The 19,972-nt window shown below is 28.0% G+C and overlaps 1 protein-coding gene across 1 annotated transcript; it reads left to right on the forward strand.

Moving 5' to 3' along the window:
- The first annotated feature begins 98 nt into the window (after window positions 1-98).
- LOC126902226 (uncharacterized) lies at window positions 99-19,234 on the forward strand. The gene is made up of 12 exons (XM_050679272.1): window positions 99-292; window positions 428-454; window positions 1,772-1,801; window positions 3,736-3,795; window positions 4,959-4,988; window positions 5,632-5,658; window positions 13,065-13,112; window positions 15,361-15,393; window positions 17,867-17,935; window positions 18,312-18,344; window positions 18,593-18,688; window positions 18,867-19,234. The coding sequence occupies exons 1-12, from the start codon at window positions 190-192 to the stop codon at window positions 19,133-19,135; spliced, it is 825 nt and encodes a 274-aa protein (XP_050535229.1). The 5' UTR covers window positions 99-189; the 3' UTR covers window positions 19,136-19,234.
- Window positions 19,235-19,972: the final 738 nt, after the last annotated feature.

The raw sequence follows: 19,972 nt of genomic DNA on the forward strand, positions 1-19,972 counted from the left end.
TCCCAACTATGTAAATATGTTAGATAGTTATTATTATAATAATAAATTCAAATTATATTTTTAATCATTTATATATAAGTTATAGTTTGCAGATTTTTCACAATAATATATTCATATATGTTTAAATAAACTTTTTATAAATTTTTATGAAAATAAAAATTGATTTTTGTATTATAACACACGAATATAATGTTAAAACAGTTGAAATTTGTCAATTTGTTAACTCTCATACTTTTGTATTTTTATACTCATATGTGTGACACAACAGGATTACGAAATCGAGAATTACAAGGTAAAATTACTTAGAAAATATCATAATATATTAAATTTGTATTAATATATTTCCTACCTCTATGATTTCAATCGAAAAAAGAAAAGAAATCAATTTTTTATTTTATATATTATTATTTATTCTAATTTTTTATAGCGGCTGCGAATGCAATTTTGCAAACGAGTATGTTGTTACCAATTTTATATACATTATGTTTATATTTATATGCCTTTTTTTATTTATTATAAATACCGTATGAATTTTTAAGAATACTAACTTTGCACACTAATTTCTAAAAAAACCTTCAATATATTTTTTTAATAAAAAATGTTGCATGATATTTAATTTAAAATATATTACAGGTGTTCATTTTTCAGACTATTTTATTATTCAGATTCTAGATAACGCATTTAGAATCATATAAAGCCATTGATTTTAATTATAGCCATAGATTTTGGAAAAATTTGTTATAATAAAAGAAAAATTTTTTTTTTACTGAATAAGTTCAATTTTAGTATTTTAATAAAGTTTCTTGTTATAATTGAGATCAATTTATTAAGTTTCACTTGTTCATTTTTTGTTCACAAAAAAAGTAAAAATTACATAAAAAAAAAAGTTGAGACTATAATTACGATTTATTTAAGATTTACTCTAGAACTCGATAGACAAATCAAAATTTGTATAAAAATCTTTATCTTGATGCTAATATATGATATTTTTTGTCAGAAAGAAATAAAAAATACATGTTTACGTTGATAGGAACTAAAATAATATCGATTTTTGACTATTTTTCTAATATTTAGTAAATTATTTTATCTATATCAATTTTTTTTAATGACACGTTGAAAATTTATTTTAGAAACCAAAAATATTTTGAGATCATTTTTTAGAAATTTAATTAACTTAAAATTTGATTTAACCAAATTTAAAAAAAAAAAATTATTAGAAAAAAAATATGTAGGTTAAATTTTAAAATTATTTCCTTATCTGGTCCTCATTATAGTTAAAAATAATTTTTAACGATAAGTTGAAACCGATATTTTAACACAAGAACTTATTTGTTGACTCAATGTCTGTTAAATTTTATTTTTGAACTAAAAAAGCAATGAAGAATTTAAAAATATATTTATAAAATATTTTATTGGTAATATTTGAAATTCCAAAAAAAAAAAAAATTGGAAACAATTATGTTATTTATTTTTTAAAACTTTCAAGTTCAATGCTAACTCGAGATTAATTTTCTTACTATACATTTATCTAAGTTATATGAAATAATATAATCAATATCTTCAGTGAATAATTATTTTTATAAGAGTTCCTTTTAAAAATAATCACTTTTAAAGAGTCAATGTAAAAAAAATCAATATTTCATTTATTTATCATAATAAACTTAGTAGTAATTTTATTAATTACTTACAATTATTAGTAAAATGATAAATAAATGTAATTTATATGTATATTGATTATACTAAACTTAAAACTTTATAATGTATTTTTAAGATAATGTTTTGTATTCGTTTCCTGAGGAAAGTAAGATAACGTTTTTAATTACTAAGGTTGATTATTAACCATACTATTTTAACAAATCTAATTCCATAATTATTTAAATTTATTATTTTAAATTTCAATTAATTTATAATTTAAAAAGGCCGCCGGAAAATGATAGACGGACATAGAAAGTGTGCCAAAATTTCTATGAAAAATGTGGCCTGCTATGGGATTAGAATCTGCGACCTAAATCGCCGTAGGGACAAAACTTACCACTAGAACTTATTATTCAGATTCCGATACACTTCCATATAGATTGATAACATGATGTATGACTGAGGAAAAGAAAATACTCTCTATATCCCATTAATTTCGCCTCTCTTCTATACATATTATTTAAATAAAATGTTTCAAAATATAAATCAATTATTCTTTATATTAACTGTACGATCAATTGTGTACTTTAACTAACTAAAAAATTAATTTTTTCTTAACATTTGAACAAAACTAGTTAATTATTTTTCTAATAAACTTTTTAACTTAATTTAATTAATTTTTCGTTGTAATAATTTAGATTTTTAAGTTAAGGGAGTATTCTAGTGTAGTGGCACGAATTTCGCTCGATTTTTGATGGGCTGTATGAAGGAAACAAAAAATATTTTTAGTATCCATATTTTTATCATTTGTTTATTGATGTTTTATTATCACATAAAAAAATTAATAAAAAAAAAATTAAAATTGACAAAGTTATGAACAGTAAATGTGGAAGGTCCAAAAAAGGGGGTGTCTTGGCGTGCATGATAATAACCCTTCTGGTAATCTGAAAAAAAATAGACGGATTCTTAATTATTATAGATGCAGATATGTCACTTGCCCTTGGACAAGTTGAAAAAAATGTTTTTGATAAACGGTGGATGTATGAAAAATAAATGTTTTCATATTTTTTTAACTATTCCGAATTTTTATTTTTTAAAGGGATGTATAAAAAACTTTCTCTCCAAATTTGAAGTAAATCGGTTCATTATAACTCGAGATATCGTGTACACCAGCTCGAAAATGTAGTTTCAAGAAAAACTCGTTCAAAGTTTTGAGACAAGTTTTCGGTAATTTTACTAATAAAATGATACAGAATACTTACATATTTTTAATCGGCGATTACTGGCAATTGAAAAGGGATGTTATACAATAAAAATTTTAAAAGGCATATTCATCCGTAGGGATTTGGGAACGCCTACCGTTTTTTGTTAAGTTAAGCAGGTAAGGCCGGAACCTATGCTACGTTACTAAAACGGCTATAACTCATTAAATAATAGGAATTTTAAAAAATTCTTTTAATCGAATATTTTTAAATGTCTAGACTTAGGAAATATGAAAAAAAAAATGTTCGATTTTTTCAAAATTCTACACTAGAATACCCCCTTTTTCATAAAAAAGTATGTCTTTATACACTGTCTACATGGTTTAATTATAAAAAAAATTCGAATTTTCCCTTATCCCAATTATTACTATTTATATATCAATAAATTTAATTTTCTGATTAAAAAATGTATATGATTTTTAATTTAATATTTTAAATCATATAAAGTAGTTTTAAAGATAAAACAGTGCAACCAACACCAAAATGAACAAAATGAATAAAAACAATTTTTGATATCTTTAATAATTTCTTTCTATTTAGTTTTAAAATTTAAAAATAGATTCTTAGATTTCTTTTGCATCAACGACTAATAAAAATGATTTAAAGAGATTTTAGAAAAAAAATTAATTTAAGTGAAATTTGCTTTTTTTAAACTAAAATTAAATTTCAATTGATTTTTTAACTTAGCTAGTTATATTTATAATCTGCTAACTTTTAACTGTTAATTAATCGACATTGTTCATACTTAACTTAACTTGAGTTAATTATTTCTATTTACTTGCCCGACTTTGTGAACGATTATTTGAAATGTAATTTAATATTATTATTTTTTTTTAAGACCGACATATATTGCTAGAATGTTTATTAGTTCAGTTGTGTTATCATAATTATGATTATCGTAAGTATTTTTAATTAATTTTTTTTGCACGTTTACATATCTATATAACATGCTCTACTGACAACTTTTTAAAAATAATATAATTATTTGCTTTGACTCAGCTTTATAAAGTAAATGAGAAATTACTTCAATAAAAATTTTCAACTATTCTTAATAAAGATTATCTATTAAAAACTGTTTCTAAAAGTGATCTAGCTAAAAAAAATTGTTATTAAAGTTTTTATTTATCTTTTTATACTTTTTACAATGTAGGTTTCATAAGTATCAATTGAAGTATTAATTATAACATTATTATTTTAAACACCTAAAAGGTAGTTTTATAAATGACCCCATTTCAAATACGTATCTAAAAAATTAAAGACTTTTATATTTAATTTTATTATTTCTATAATATTGTGACAAGCAACTCCTTAATATTAAGGCGGATCGCCTAATACTGTGCGGTGTTGTTTATTTTATAGCAAAAAATAAATAAAAAGTAAAGGGGAAAAAGATAGGTATACCTGTTTATGTGTACATAAAATAAGAATATATATATATATACAGGGTGTTCAGTAAGTCAGGAAACGGGTTTCTATTGTTCTCATTGTTTGTACTGAACACCCTGTATATAGTTCTGCAAGTAAAATCTTAAAAAAGTAAAGGGAAGGGGGGAATAACTTACATACTAAACAATGTTAATCTTGTAATATGATAGATATGACACAATGAAAATAAATGAACAACTTATCTGATGACGGCTTGAGGAGATCGGAGATAGTGGCAAAGTGACATATAATGAAAAGAAAACTAATAATGAAAGAAAATAATAAAAAAACTATAAGTGAAAGTGATTGTACAGCTGTTGATTACTAAAAGCGCGAGATGTGTGTACTGTATGTACAAAAAGGGACGACGGTCGAACATGGCTTTAGTTATTTATAATATAGTTACATGATACATAGTTTATTACTGATTTAATTAAACTTTAAAAGAACCGATTTTTGGTAAAGTTTCGGTTCTTTACTACAAATAATTTGATTTTCCGGTTAGGTTCTCGGTTCTTTATTTTTTTTATTAGAAACGGTTTGGACTGAATAAAAATTCCTGCTTATTTATAAAATAGTTTTGAATTAATATTTTTATTGAATCTTTAATATAATTACTGTAAAATTTTATAATAGATGTCTTAGAAGTAATGCTGTGTCCACCAAGTAAGTAGTATTTGTTTTACGTAAAAAAGGTATCGATTCTTTTTAGTTATATAATACTAGTTAAATAAACTAATATAATGAATGGTTGCATAATTATAAGTTTTATTCTGAAATTGGGTGAGTCTTAGGTATTTAACTTTCTAAAGCGAAACTTTTCTTGAAATATTACTTAATATATATAGGTTTTCCATCTCCTCTACATAAGATGTAGTTTAAAAGAAAATTCGATATAAGTATAAGTATTTAGTATAATAATTTTAATAGACAAATTGTATATAGATACATTTCTACTTAGCTTATTCTAACAACCTCCCTCTATATAGATTTGTACATGTATATTTTATTTGCACGTAGTTATCCAGAAATTGTTATAAAACTTTCAATATTTTAAAAGAAATTCAAAATGTTTTAAAAATTTTGTATCTGTTTTTAAAAACATAATACACTTGAAATTAACAAAAAATACTACATTCATTTAAAATTATATATATTATTCAAACATGAGAGTGTAATTGATATTAAACCTTCTTCTATAAATTCTATTCAAGATATTAAGATTTGATTCCCAAAATTCCATAGTCTACTTAGTAGACTCTACTATATACCACTTACTTTAAAATTTTCATTTTTAATAAATTTACAGATATAGATAGCATATATACTAATCCAGGTAACATTTTAAGTAATATTTTATTCAACCTATTTTATTTTTAAGTTTATTTTAATAAGCTATGAGAAAAATATAATTATGTTATAAGTATGTCTAAGAATTTTAGCATTTCCATATTTTTTTTTCATTACTCTAGCACATAGCTTATCAAGTACAAAATCTAATTCATACATCTCAGAGTTCAAATATATTTTTGTTTATTGTAAAAAATAATTCTTAAATCTCCTAAAATTTGATTTGAAGACTTGGCAAGGTTTAGGCTGAAAAGAGGATATAAGTTATATGGGTATCAATTACTTTGAAATAAGGTAAATATTTGTTTCTTCTTCTTCTTTTTCTTTGCCTATTTCTCCACGACTTGGGATCGACCACCTTTATCACCCGTCCTCATATCACATTCAATAACATCTCTCTGTCTCTATTTTGGTGTATCTATAGCTTTTGATTAACTTTCTCCTATTACCACTATATTGTCAGTGAATAACATGCACTACAGTACATTTACTGGTATTTTTAAAGAAGAAACTTGGTGCGCTCCAACTTTTAGCTTAAAATCTTTTGTCAACTCCACTCACACTTTTAATACTGGTACAAAATCTATCATACATATTTTTTATTATATTAATATATCTTATTCGGACAATTTTTATTATTAATGACCACTTTAAAATCTCACTCAGTACTCTATCATACGCATTTTCCCAATCTATAAATACCACATACAGCTTTTTCTTTTTTCCCTATACTTGGCATTTTCCATTCTAATGGAATCAGTAATTTTTTAAATCTTTCTCTACATTTTTTTTACATCGTCATCACTTGTTTGCATCCTTTTGATCATCACTTTTTATATAGCTTATATAATGATAGTATATAGACTGTCTTTTTTACATTCCTTTGTTCCTTGGTTTCTCTGCGCAAGCGTTTATATTCAGTCCAGTTTTCTCTCCTTTTGCTCTTCTGCTAAACATTGAACTGCTTTTTGTGACCTTCTATGATTTTTTAAACCCATCACCAGGTTTGTTGTTTTCTGTCATTTTACTCCTACTCTTAACAACTACCTTCTTTCCATAGGTCTAAAAATATCTTTCAAGTGTTTTAAGCATAAACTTTTTTTCAATTCTAGAAAACTATTTTTAGTTAATTTTAATAAATATGTAAATTATTAAGGGCATCTTAGCAATTTTCGTTTCGAAAAAACATCATCATTCAAGACATATTAGAGTTTTGGTTCAGTAATGATAGCCGATAGTGCGCTTTTTGTTAGTTTATGTTTGAACACTGTCCAATGGACAGTCAAAAAATCACTTATTCAAAATAAAATGTCGATTTTTATGTAAAAATGTTCATTTGAAAAATAATAATTTTCTTGTTTTATAGTGGCTGTTATGTATAATATAGATTCAGAAACATTGTTCTCAAATTTTTAGTTTTAGTTGTAGTTATTATCGAGGTGGACATAATGTCCATGCACTCAGACCTGTTAGTCCATTGTGCGCACCTCATACCGAATTGTCTTGATTAAGTTTACTCACCTAAGTGTTATCACCAAAGACCAAAGAGTCTTCCTCTTTTACTCCACACTTCCTGCACAATGATGATTCCGATACCCCCTTGCATTAAGATGTTTAAGCAGGTGACCATGTCCTGTCAATAGACCAGTCAGGGTGCTTATTTTATGTCTAGTCATGCTATTAAGATCATCCAACAGTAGACCAGGGGTCTTGATAAACATTTTAGATTGTCTAGGTACTACCAAGTACTTCTAGATTTTCCTGTGTTGTTCTCTGCGCCAATTCTTGGGTAGCGTTTTGTGCGATTGCTCATTGAGTCCTACCACTGGTTCTGGTCCAACATAGGTGTTTTCAGCATTCTGATTTTCAGTGACACCGTTGTGTCCCGGTACCCCGCTAGTGTTGAACCTCGATAGTGATTCTAAAGTTTCCCTGCATTCGAGGACCAGCTTTGAATTCACCTGATCGTTACAGAGTGCTTTCAAAGCCGCTTGACTATCACTTAAGATAGTTATCTTCCTATTTTTGTATACCAGCAGTTTCTGAGCCCCTACTAGTATCGCCATCACCTCTGCTTGGAAAACAGAGGGTGTTGTGCCCAATGACATACTGACAAATTCCAGCACCTACCTTTCCTGATTTTTTGGATCCATCTGTATATATTGCAGAGGAGGCAATCCGATTAGTGCCTCTAATGGGACCGTTGGTGTAGTTCTTAATGCTCCAGTGGTGGTCATAGCAGCCATTCTCTGTATGGGACTAAGTTCTTTCCTAGCTGTAACGAGTGCTGTTCTGGTCCACCAGACTAGGGCATCGTACAATATCATAGGTTTAATCAATGAAGTGTACAACCAATACATAACTCTTGGTTTAAGACCCCCGTGTCTTTCCCAAGGCTCTACTGCAAGTCCACAATGTGGTCATTGCTTTTTTGATTCTTGACTCAACATGTGATTTTCATTTTAGCTTACTATCTAAGTTAATACTTAGGTATTATTTTACTTCCGATTTTAAGCTAATTTCTTGTCCATTTAGAGAAAGAGTGTCAAGACTGTCTAGTCCTATTCTCTTTCTAGTGAACATAACAACCTCTGCTTTATTTGGATTAACAGATAGACCGTACTTACTACACCATATCTGTATAGTGTTATGTCTCTGTTGTGCTAAGTCAATAATAGTGTCTGGGAATTTACCCACCACTGCTATAACCAAGTCATCCGCATAGGCTTGTGTATAACAATATTTGTTTAACTCTCTAATAAGCGAGTCCAATACTAGACACCATAGCAAGGGGGATAGAACCCCGCCTTGTGGGCATCCCTGTTTAACACTCTTGATTACTTTGGTCTCATTGAGCTGTCCCAAAATGGAGCGTTCCTTAAGCATGGATTCTATCCACTTAATAATAAGTGGTTCTATTCCATGCTGTTGTGCAGATTCACACATAGCATCGAAGGGAGTATTGTCAAAAGCCCCTTCAATGTCCAGGAATATACCTACTGCATACATTTTATTCTCCACAGATTTCCCTATCTTAGTGGTGAAGGAGTGTAGAGCTGTATCAGTAGATTTCCCCGTTTTATAAGCATGTTGGTTTTCATGTAAAGGGTTCTCCTTAAAAGGCACCTCCTTGATGTACCAATCAATAAGTCTCTCCATAGTCTTAAGAAGAAATGAAGTAAGACTTATAGGCCTGTAAGATTTTGCTTTATAATAGTTAGGCTCGGGTATAAACACCACCTTGATTGTTCTCAAATTAGTGCATTCAATGACAGAAATCAAAATATATTTAATAAACAGAAGTATATTAAAAAGTTAGTTGGGGGGTACAAAAAATAATGTCAAGAGACAAACTACCAAGAAAACTATTGGATGTAATTTTTGACACAGTTAATAAGCGAAAAATATCAACTAACATATTTATATCAACATAGCATTACCAGTGGATGGACAAGTACTTGTCCATGGAAATATAAAGAAAAGCAAATCCATTTTTGATACATTTAAATGTAGGCGACTTATAAAGCTCGGTCAGGAATATGTCATGTTGCAGTACGTAGGCACCGATGTTCGATTCTTTACCACCGATCTGTACAGGTTTCTCGTCCTCTCTATTACAAGTATTAAGTTAATTAGTTTAAAAGACATTAAACATATACAGAAAGTCCCGTGAATTTCATTAGTTGATTTATCAAATTGTTAAGGAATTACTTTTTTATATTGAGACTTTTTTATTATTATTTATTTATTTCATCATTCAAAATGATGATGATGATTACGTCCATTAGGGCAGACAGTTCAGAATTAATATAAATCAATACAAATAATAACAAACTATGACACGGAACCCCGTGACCCGTGACCCGTGAGGACGCTGCCCGAGCCCCACTCCCTGAGGTCCTTCGCGACCCCGTCGCACGGGCCCACTACGACCGGGGTGTCCGCATGGGTCGTAACGATGCACTCCGCGATGCGCGCAGTGCACTTATTGCGGTCCCCCGTGCGACCCAGTCCACACTGGGGGTACGGGCCCCGAGCACCCCGGCCGCCACCTCGACCAGGAGGGTGATAAATGTTGCGGCTCAACATTTTGGGACCCGGCAACCCACCCCCAGCTCGACAGGTGTACGGCCCCCAACAGCTCTACTGTCCAATCGCGATACGCGAGCGGATAGTACCCGTCCACGACCGCTGATGTCATTTCGCGCTGCGCGACCTGACATCACCGCCCTCAATCCTCGTCCCCCACGACGACCGCGCGCCCCCAAAAGCGCCAGTCCGCCGTTGTCGCCCCCCCCCCTCGTGCCCTCGACGAGACGGTACTCCCCGTCCGAACNCCCCCCCCCCTCGTGCCATCGACGAGACGGTACTCCCCGTCCGAACTGAGACGCCGCGAGCAGCGGTATAAGGAGTACATGTTGAAACGTTGGGGGGTGGTCGTCGGCGAGACAACAACCACAGCGACAACAACAACAGCGACAACAACCACAGCAACAACGACCACAGCAACAACAACCACAACAACGACACCAGCAGCAGAACCTGGTCCAGCAGAGGAGCCAATGGAGCTGGAGGAGGACCTATTAGAGGACGTCATCGACATATTCCTCTCCTGTCCCCCATCCCCTGACCACACTAAGGAAAAAGAAGAATAAACAACACCCTCCACCACCCTCGTTCGCGTTATGCGATCGACCACCACCAAGCGCGATCACGCGCGAACAACCAGCTCGTCAGGACAAACAACGTAAGTATTTGCGGCCTTCACCGTGATAGGCGGTATAATTAGCTATTTATCCCAATTGATAATCGCGCCATGCGTATTCGATTCACTGAGTAGACCGGCGGCTTGGCGGGGGGGTATTTGACACGGACCGCGTCGTTCTCTATACACGGAACCCCGCGACCCGTGACACTTGTATCAGCCGCCGCCCTACTACGTGCATATGGTAGTTTGACTGACTAACACCGCGTGCAATACGCCACGGTACAAAGTCCAGCAAGTGCCGCACGTCCATCTACGACCCGCCGCAAATATACGTTAAGTCATCTCCGTGACACCGCTTTGATCGCATCGTCAACATTACAGCACCGGACACATCGATACGATATATTGTTTTTTTTCGGATACATACATAAGTACGTCAACCGTCTATATTGGTTACTGTGTTTATTTGTTTTCTTTTTCCGATATAAAGTTTTGTTCAGCGACAAATAAAACATTCGATTATTCTGAACCAAAAATAACGTGTTGTGTTTCTTTTATTTTCTAATATTACAACACCCCACGAGTGCGGCAGGATACAAACCGCATCAACTATAAAACTTAAAACTTTAAAATTATAAGAATTAAATTAAGAAAAAAAATACAAAATGAATGTAAATAAATATAAAGTAAACATTTGAAAGATCACTTAAAATTATACTTTGAAAGTAATACGACATGTCGATAATAATAATGTTGACGAATCATGATTAAAATCAAAATTTCTTAATGAATTACATAAGTTTAGCATGCGATTAACTGGCGAGTTTTTACAATAGTTCTGCGTGAGGGTAGGTATATAAAACATGGAATTTTTACGAAGTAATACTTGAGGAACATTGAATGGTATCTTTTCTAAAATTTCGGGACAATCGTTTTTGTTATTGAGTTAATTATACATCCACTTTACATCTAAATATAGTCTTCTACATAATAGAGAGTCCATTTTCAAATTATTAGAAAAAATGTTTTGGTTAATCCTATTTTTATTAAATTTGCCCGATAAAGAAGTTAAAAACGTTTTTGTATAGATTTAATTTTTTTAATGTCATTGGCTATAAATGGAGACCAAATAATATAACCGTACTCCAGGCCAGATCTTACAAAAGAAAAGTATAAAGTTTTTAAACAATCTATATCATGAAATTCAATGCAATTACGTCTTATGAATCCTCCTAATGTACGCGACGCTTTATTATAAATATAGCTAATATGTTTTGAAAAAGATAAATCACAATACATAAAATCGTCTAAATCTTTTATGTGATTAACTATAGAAAGGTTAAAACCATTAATTACATATTGATTAATGTAAAAAGATTTAACTCTACTGAACGTGATTTGTGAGCATTTGTCACTATTTATTTGTAAACTATTTTCAAAACACCATAATATAAATTTATCTAGATCTGATTATACTTTAAAAAAGTCACTGGGTGAGTTCATTTGTAAGTATAACTTCAAATCATCCGCAAATAATAAACATTTACAGTGATTGAAAACATTACTAAGATCATTTATAAAAATTATAAACAAAAGAGGTGACAAATGCCCACCTTGGGGTACACCAGATGTAGGATCAATACTAAAAGACGTTACATCACCAATTTTGACTATTTGTTTTCTGCCACTGAGATAAGTCGAAAGCCAATCTATCACAGGGTTACCGACTCCCATAGCACTTTATTTACTTATTAATATAGAATAATTAACACTATCAAACGCTTTTTTAAGGTCAGTGTAGATAGCGCCTACCTGACCACCTTTAGAAATAATAGACATTAAATCAGAATAGTAGACAAGTAAATTAGTAACTGTAGATTTAGAAGTTCTAAATCCATGTTGACTGTTTACCAGTATTGAGCTATAAGTGTAATACAATTTTGGTACTAACAATTTTTCAAATAATTTCGGTATATACTCATTTTAGTTATAGGTCTGTAATTACGTATGTTAGATCTTATCCTAGACTTAAAATTAGGGTAAACATAACTGGTTTCCAAGTCGTAGGAAAAATACCAGATGATACAGATAAAGATAAAAGAAAATGGATTGGATGAGTAAGGGAGTAACGGCAGTTTTTGAGAAAAATCTCAGAAACAAAGTCCGGACTAACACTCATATTCATATTCAAATTTGATAGATCCTAAAAATTTAAGTTATTGAGAGATAACAATTATTTATATCAATACGTTCAGATATGTTACTAAAAGACCATTTGTAATATTACTAGAATTTGAATAAACAGAACCAAAAAATTGGCCAAACAAATTAACAATGCTATTAATATTATCTGAATGAAAATTATCTAGCTCCAAGGTAGAAAGAAGACAATTTACCTTTTTGCAATTTTTTACGTAGGACGATAAAAAAATTTAGGATTGGTCTTTAAGTTTTTTTGGATATCATTCAAATAGTTATAATTTATCTTTTTCTTTATAATAAATATAAATAAATACATTGCATAATATACATTGTATTTATTTTATGAGCTTTTATAACATAATATGGTTGCAATATGTTATAGATAAAGATTGAATCATCTTATTTTCATAAAAATTTAGTAACTTCATAATACAGGGTTAAAAAACATAATATAAACTATTTTTTATTTATTGTATTAACAGATGAGTATGATCCACTTGGATACGGAAATAGTTACGGAAATAATTACGGTAAAATTTTTTATCATTCTCTAAGAGTTAACTATTTTGCTGTTTAAACTGTACAGAATAATAAAGTTTGATTAAAACTCTCATAATTTAGAAACACTGAATTTTTTTTTTTTTTTGTAAAAGGGAAAATTATTTTATTCAAAATATTAGAATAATTTTATAATTTTAAATATTTTTTTTATCCTATCATGGTTAAAACACTTAAATACAATTTAATTTAAGGGGAACTCAATTTTTAACTTGTTAATATCATAAATTCATAAGTACTCATCATAATACCTTAGTATGTATGTAACCCAAACAGTGGTGTCTTGAAATTAAAAATATGGATTTGGTAAAAAATGAATTTTTGACAATAGAATAATTTTTTTTTAATTATTCAAAATGAAAATACGTATTAACTAATTGGTTAAGACTTTCATTTTTCATAAATTGCTGAAAATTTTTTTATTTTGTAAGGAGAAAAATTACTTTATTCATAATTTTACAGTTTTAATATGTTATTAAATATTTTTTTCATTTTTTAGAGGTTAAAATACTTAATTTTAATTTTCTTAAATGAGAACACATATTTTTAAGTTGATAGATAAAAGAATACTAACATTTTTGGTTTTATAAAATGATTTTTACGCGCGAACCGTTTATTTCTTACAGCATTTTAAGTGGTGTCTCGAAATTAAAAATATAAGGAAGATAGAAAAAATTAATTTTTAACATTTAAATTTTTTTTGTAAACTGTGCGACACTTTTTAATAATTACTTTTTGGAAGCATCTTGTTATATCAAAAAATGTTCAAAAAAAAAAAAACAATGAAATTTTGACAAGTAGGGTGTGACTTCCCCCACGCCACACATTAGGGACTGCTGTTAGAGGAGTGCACATTACTAGTATGAAATATACCCATTATACGTGTTAAATAGATAAAAAAATTCAGCAAATAAAAAAAATTAAAGAACAAAATTGTTTGTAATTTTTTTATTATCTTATTATAAAGTTAGAATTTTGGGTTGCTATTTAAGAAAATAAAATTCGAGATTTTAATTTTCATGGAATGAAAAATATTAACTACATATTATTTTAGAGTTTTTTTAAGTTAAAATAATTATTCTATTTAAAAATAATTAAAATTTTCTGAGAAAATTAGAATCTTACCCAAAATTGATTACTTTATATAAAGTAATAAAATAAGTTAGAATACAATTAGAAAAAAATAGGGTGTAAAAATTTTATTTTATATAATTTATTTTTGGAATCGTACAAACTGTACTAATTTTAATTACAATAAGCACAAATGATGCTAATGATAATAAAATATATAAAATAATACAGCCTTCTGGGATCACTATGGATAGAATGGATGGATTGATCAGAGATCAAGGGGATTTAATAGTTTAATGCTTTAGAGTCTAAACGCTTGTAGAATATTTTGGCTGCTTTTGAACTGTTAGGATGGAAAAATCATTATGGATGGTATCATTGAAGACGTAAAATGGAGCTTTTGGTATTTGGCGGAGGCATTTGATTTGGAAGATTTATATTTTATTGATGTTAGATGATTTGATGGGTGGATAAAGCTAAATGCTATTTGTTCAAATAAGTTTGAGGAGTAGCTTGTTTATAAAGTTAATTTTTGAGATTGAGGGATTGTGGTATGAGAATGAAACGCGATTGACGGAAGCGGTTGTTTATAACTAAATGTTTAGAATGGATCTGATTTGCTCAAGTAAAATGGCGACTTAGGCGTAGACCCAGATAGCTGATATTTTGGGTGGTTGGTAAAGGTATGTTATTGAGGTAAATATGTGAGCAGACTGTTCGTTTTAGAGTGAATGTGCAGTGGATGGATTTTGTCTTATTGATTAATATTCCCCATTTTTTGAACCAAGTTTATAACAGATTGAGGACTATATTTTATAAATAAGATTTAATTAATAGGTAAAAATATGGGGAAAAAAAAGATATTAGATTGAAGAGGAGACCATCGTGCCCACAAAGATTCCTACCAACTTCCCAAAATATCAAACACCCGGGTCTACACCTAAGACGCCACCTTACTTGAGCAAATCAGATCTATTCTAAACGTCTAGACTATATAATTAAAATTAAAATTAGTATTTAATAATTTTATGAATATTATTTTTATTTTTCGATTAATTAAAGGCTTCATATTAAGTTAATCATTTTGTATATAATCCAACTTCGAAATATAAAATTCAACATTAAAATTGTGTAACACATATTTTTTAGATGTAATTTGTCCAAAAACAACAACTCACTACCGTAAGTTTTTATATAATTTTTAAAATAATAGTTTGCTTACATAAGTTATGTCGAAATATCACAAATCATATTTATTCGATAACATTTCCCTTAAAAATTAAAAAAATTTCCTTCGTTCCCTATAAATGGAGAAAATCTCCCAATTTGTACAAATCTAAAAATCGCTAATTTTCGAAATTATTTCAATTTTTTTTATTTAAAACTGCAATAACTTTTTAAAAAATAACCAAATCAATTTAATTTTTTTTTATAGATGTATAATGTATTTACCTATCATTTGATATATTTTTTTTATAAATTTAACCCTTTACCTACCCACAGGAACTTAATTTTTTCAACTTGACTTTTGAAAATGTTCCGCAAAGTCTGACACTTTTATATATATTTTAAATTAAAGCTAATGTAATATACTTTATCATGGAAAAAAAAATCTCGAACTTTATTTTATCTTCACGGTGAAAATGGCTACCGAATGCTATTTTTGTGTGAAAATTCTTGATTTTGTATTTTACATTTTTAATTTTATTATACTATAAATTTTTGAAAAATGTATGGATCAACACAATTTTTTTATGAGAAATAATATTTTTTAATATTTTCTTTTTCATTCGACATACTTTATCTTAATCAGGATATTAATAAGGAACTAGCAGATCATGTAGCTTTTGGAATAATCCATCAATTTTTTAAAATTAAACACTATCTAAAGATTTGCATCGAATCGTTTTTTTAGCTTCGATGCGAAGCTGAGAAGGTATTAATTTTACTATAATGTGTTTTTTTTTTTTTTTTTTTTTATGTCTGTTGAAACTTTTTCTCAGCTCTTACTGGACCGATTTCTTTCAAAAATACGTCAAAAGATCACAAATCGTATCTAGTTGAAGACATTACCCTTAAAAATTGAAAAAAATTCCCTCGTTCCCCGCAAATGGGGGAAATATCCAAAAAAATTACAAATTTAGAAATCGCTAATTTTCGAAATTTTTTCACTTTTTTTTCTTAAAACTTCCATAACTTTTTGAAAAATCAACAAATCAACATAATTTTTTTTTATACTAAAACCTTAGATATTTACCTTTCATTTGATATCATTTTTTTGAAAATCTATCACTTAACCTGCTCATTGGGGGGGATTTAAAATGGCAACTTTTTTACAAAAATTAATTTTTTCAACTTAATTTTTGAAAATGTTCCGGAAATACTGCGTCCTTTAAACATATATCAAATCAAAGGTTATGTTATATACTATCAAATGAAAAAAAAAAATTTGTCACGACATCTTATCTTCTATGTGCAAATGGCTGTCGAAAATTAAAAAAAAATGTAATGTTTGCGATAAAAATTATCTTTTATCGGGATATTTTTTGTACTTAAAACTGTATTCAAAAATATGCTATTTTAACAAATTTTTTTTTTTTAATTAAACACTATCTACAGATTTGCATCGAAGCGTTTCTTATGATAGTGATTTTAATCACTGTCAGATTAAATCTATACTGGACCCAACTATGCAATGTCTCCACTATGCCGCGACCCCACTGTGCTACTGTTTTTTTTTTATAGTGAAAATATTTATTTTTTAATAATAACTTGGGTTGATATTAAAACTTAGAAGTGATAGAAAAAGTCTAATTGCACATTTGAAAACATCGCAAAAAGTTGATTCAGAAAATTATATTTTTGTTTCTGATGAAAGTTCCTTGTAGTCCAGTGTATAAAACTTATAACTTTGTTATAAGTAACAAACATTTTTTATTGAAAAGTATTGCATCAAGCCCTTTAAATTTTTATACGCGTTATAGGTAAAGAAATATACAACTACTTTATTATTTTTATAATATCTCCGTAAAAATTACAATATTATATTAATGAATATCAATTTAATACTAAATTTAAATATCATAATTATTATTTATTTATATATTATAATTAAAAATCAAATAACTAATCGGGAAAAAATTAAGGGAATAAGAGTTATTGTTGCTTTTGAAATAATCTATCAATTTCTTAAAATTAAACACTATCTACAGATTTGAATCGAAGCGTTTCTTATGATAGTGAAATAATCACTCTTGGATATCATTAATATTCGTCCCAACTATGCCGGAAACCGACTATGCTGCAATCCTACTGTGATGGGTTTTTAAATAATACCAGTTTCGTTAAACTAAGCAAAATGTATAGATCAAAAATATTCAGCATAAAAAAAAATTAATACGTTTTTTAATTTTAATACAAAAAAATGAAAATAATATTTAAAATACTGTTACTTAATTGAATTTATAGCTATTTTATGTCTATACATACTTTTGTAAAAGCAAATAATTGAAAAATTAAAGTATTCCTTTAGTAATTATTTTTTGATGTTAACTAAGACCAATCCTAAAAAAATCTTAATAAGACTTACTTACTGTGTATTTTAACTTTTTAATAACTAATCCAATATTATTAAATAATATTCTAAATTTTCTAGTAAAAGAAAATATAAGTCGCGTATTTAAGGAAAAGGTGATACTTTGGCGATTCCTTGGCAAATATATCAGTAAGAATGAATTTTTCAAACTACACTTTTATGTATGCTACTAACAACGATTGTAAATAAAAACTCATTTATGTTTTAAATAATCGTATTTTTAATCCGGTTAAATTCAATAATTTTTCAAATTCCTGAGTTTTTCCAAATTACTTCCTCCCACTGCTCACTGGCTATTGTAATTTTGAATTATGTGTGTTAATAAAATAGTTATACAAACCCAACCCAACCAATCAATTTAATAAACAAATAGATTTTTTGTATAAATAATTCAAATAAACATTTTAAGATAAATAAATGAGTACAACATTTATTATATAAAAAAAATAACAATAGTGTATGTAAATCAAATAAAATGTTTATATAATTAATTTTTTATTTTCAGATGAAAATTTGATAAACAGTTGTATACAAACTAGTAAATATTTTTTTGATTAAATTTCGTATTCATGAATTCATCCTTAAAATTCCCAGTCCATGTACTGACATTTTAAATAATTTTTTTTTTGAAATTGCCTTTATGAAATATAAAAATAAATAATTTTTTTTATAAATAAAAAAATAATAATAATTGTTTTGATAATATTATATTTTGACTTAAGCGTCTTTATTCAAATTTAAAATTTAAAAATAAATTGTATAATGATAATAATACTCGAATTCTAGAAAACAATGAAGAGGTCCTGAACTATCAACTAATGGTTAACTATAGAAAGTATTTTATAATGCATGCAGCAATACGATTGTTATTTAACGAATATGGTAATAATAAATGTATAATAAATATACAGAATATATGTTTTAACTTTTTAATTACTTTTGGTCGAGCAAATATTTGGTTTCAATTTTTTTTTAACTGATAAAATATTCGCTAAACTGAAGGTATTAAAAATTGGTACTCATCGAAATAATGAATTTTATTCAAATAAATGTATTTTAGCTAAAGAAGAACTGTGTGTAAAAAATAATAAAAAATGCATACTGGCAGGAATTTTGAACTTATTGTTCGTGGAAGGTATATATAAACAAGAAGGAGGTTGTGAAAACAATCACTGTATTTTTAAAGCAATAAATATGAAAGGAGAGAAAGTAGGAGTATACAAGTTTTTTGACCATAAATATTTGAAAACTTCAGAGTATCAAACCGTTTATCAAGTAGATAATGGAACGGCTGAAGCATTTAAAATGTTTATAATGAATAAAATGTAATTGTAACAATTTACATATAATTATATATTTTACAATGTATAATTAAATATATAGATGGAACAGATCTAACTGTTAACTCATATAATTTATAATTATTAGTTTTTAATTAAATAAATTCATGTTTCAAATTTTTAAATGTGAATAATAGTGAATTGATTCATTTATGATTTTTTCTGCATTTATTATCAAATCTCCTAACAAGGAATATTCTATAATGATATGATATCAATAATAGAATTACGCAAATTACTAATTGTTATCACTTTAAACTTGGTCAACCATCGGACACTTGTAGTAATCATATGAAAATATTTCTAAAATTTTTTAATAAAGTTTTGAAATAATCATTTTTGTAAAAAGCGAGTTCAAACTATACAATTTTCATAAAAAGAATTTGTGTACTGTTACCAGTAAATAATATAAAAGGATAATATTTACTTCCGTCTTTAACGTACACCCAGAGAAAAACCTCGATCTATATAATAAATTCATCGTTCAATTTGATAAATATATCATTACTATTGAACCTATGATATATTTATCAATATGATAGAGAAAAATTGTAGTGGTTTGTTTATCATTATAACAATGATGATATTATTGAAATAATAAAATACTCTATCAATATAATAAGTATAACTTTGTCATATTAATAAATTCATCGTACTTATGATGAATTATTATTGTATATCTAAATCACTTTGATAAATAATTTTTCATGGTGATGAAATAATTTTTAAAGAATTAAGTAAATTTTTTTCAATATGATAATGAATTTTTATTAAATTAACATACCAGTGTACAAATAAAATCCCATATTAAATTATAAATTTAATC

The sequence above is a fragment of the Daktulosphaira vitifoliae genome, unplaced genomic scaffold (assembly GCF_025091365.1).
Source record: "Daktulosphaira vitifoliae isolate Bord-2020 unplaced genomic scaffold, ASM2509136v1 Scaffold_3, whole genome shotgun sequence".
Lineage (NCBI taxonomy): Eukaryota > Metazoa > Arthropoda > Insecta > Hemiptera > Phylloxeridae > Daktulosphaira > Daktulosphaira vitifoliae.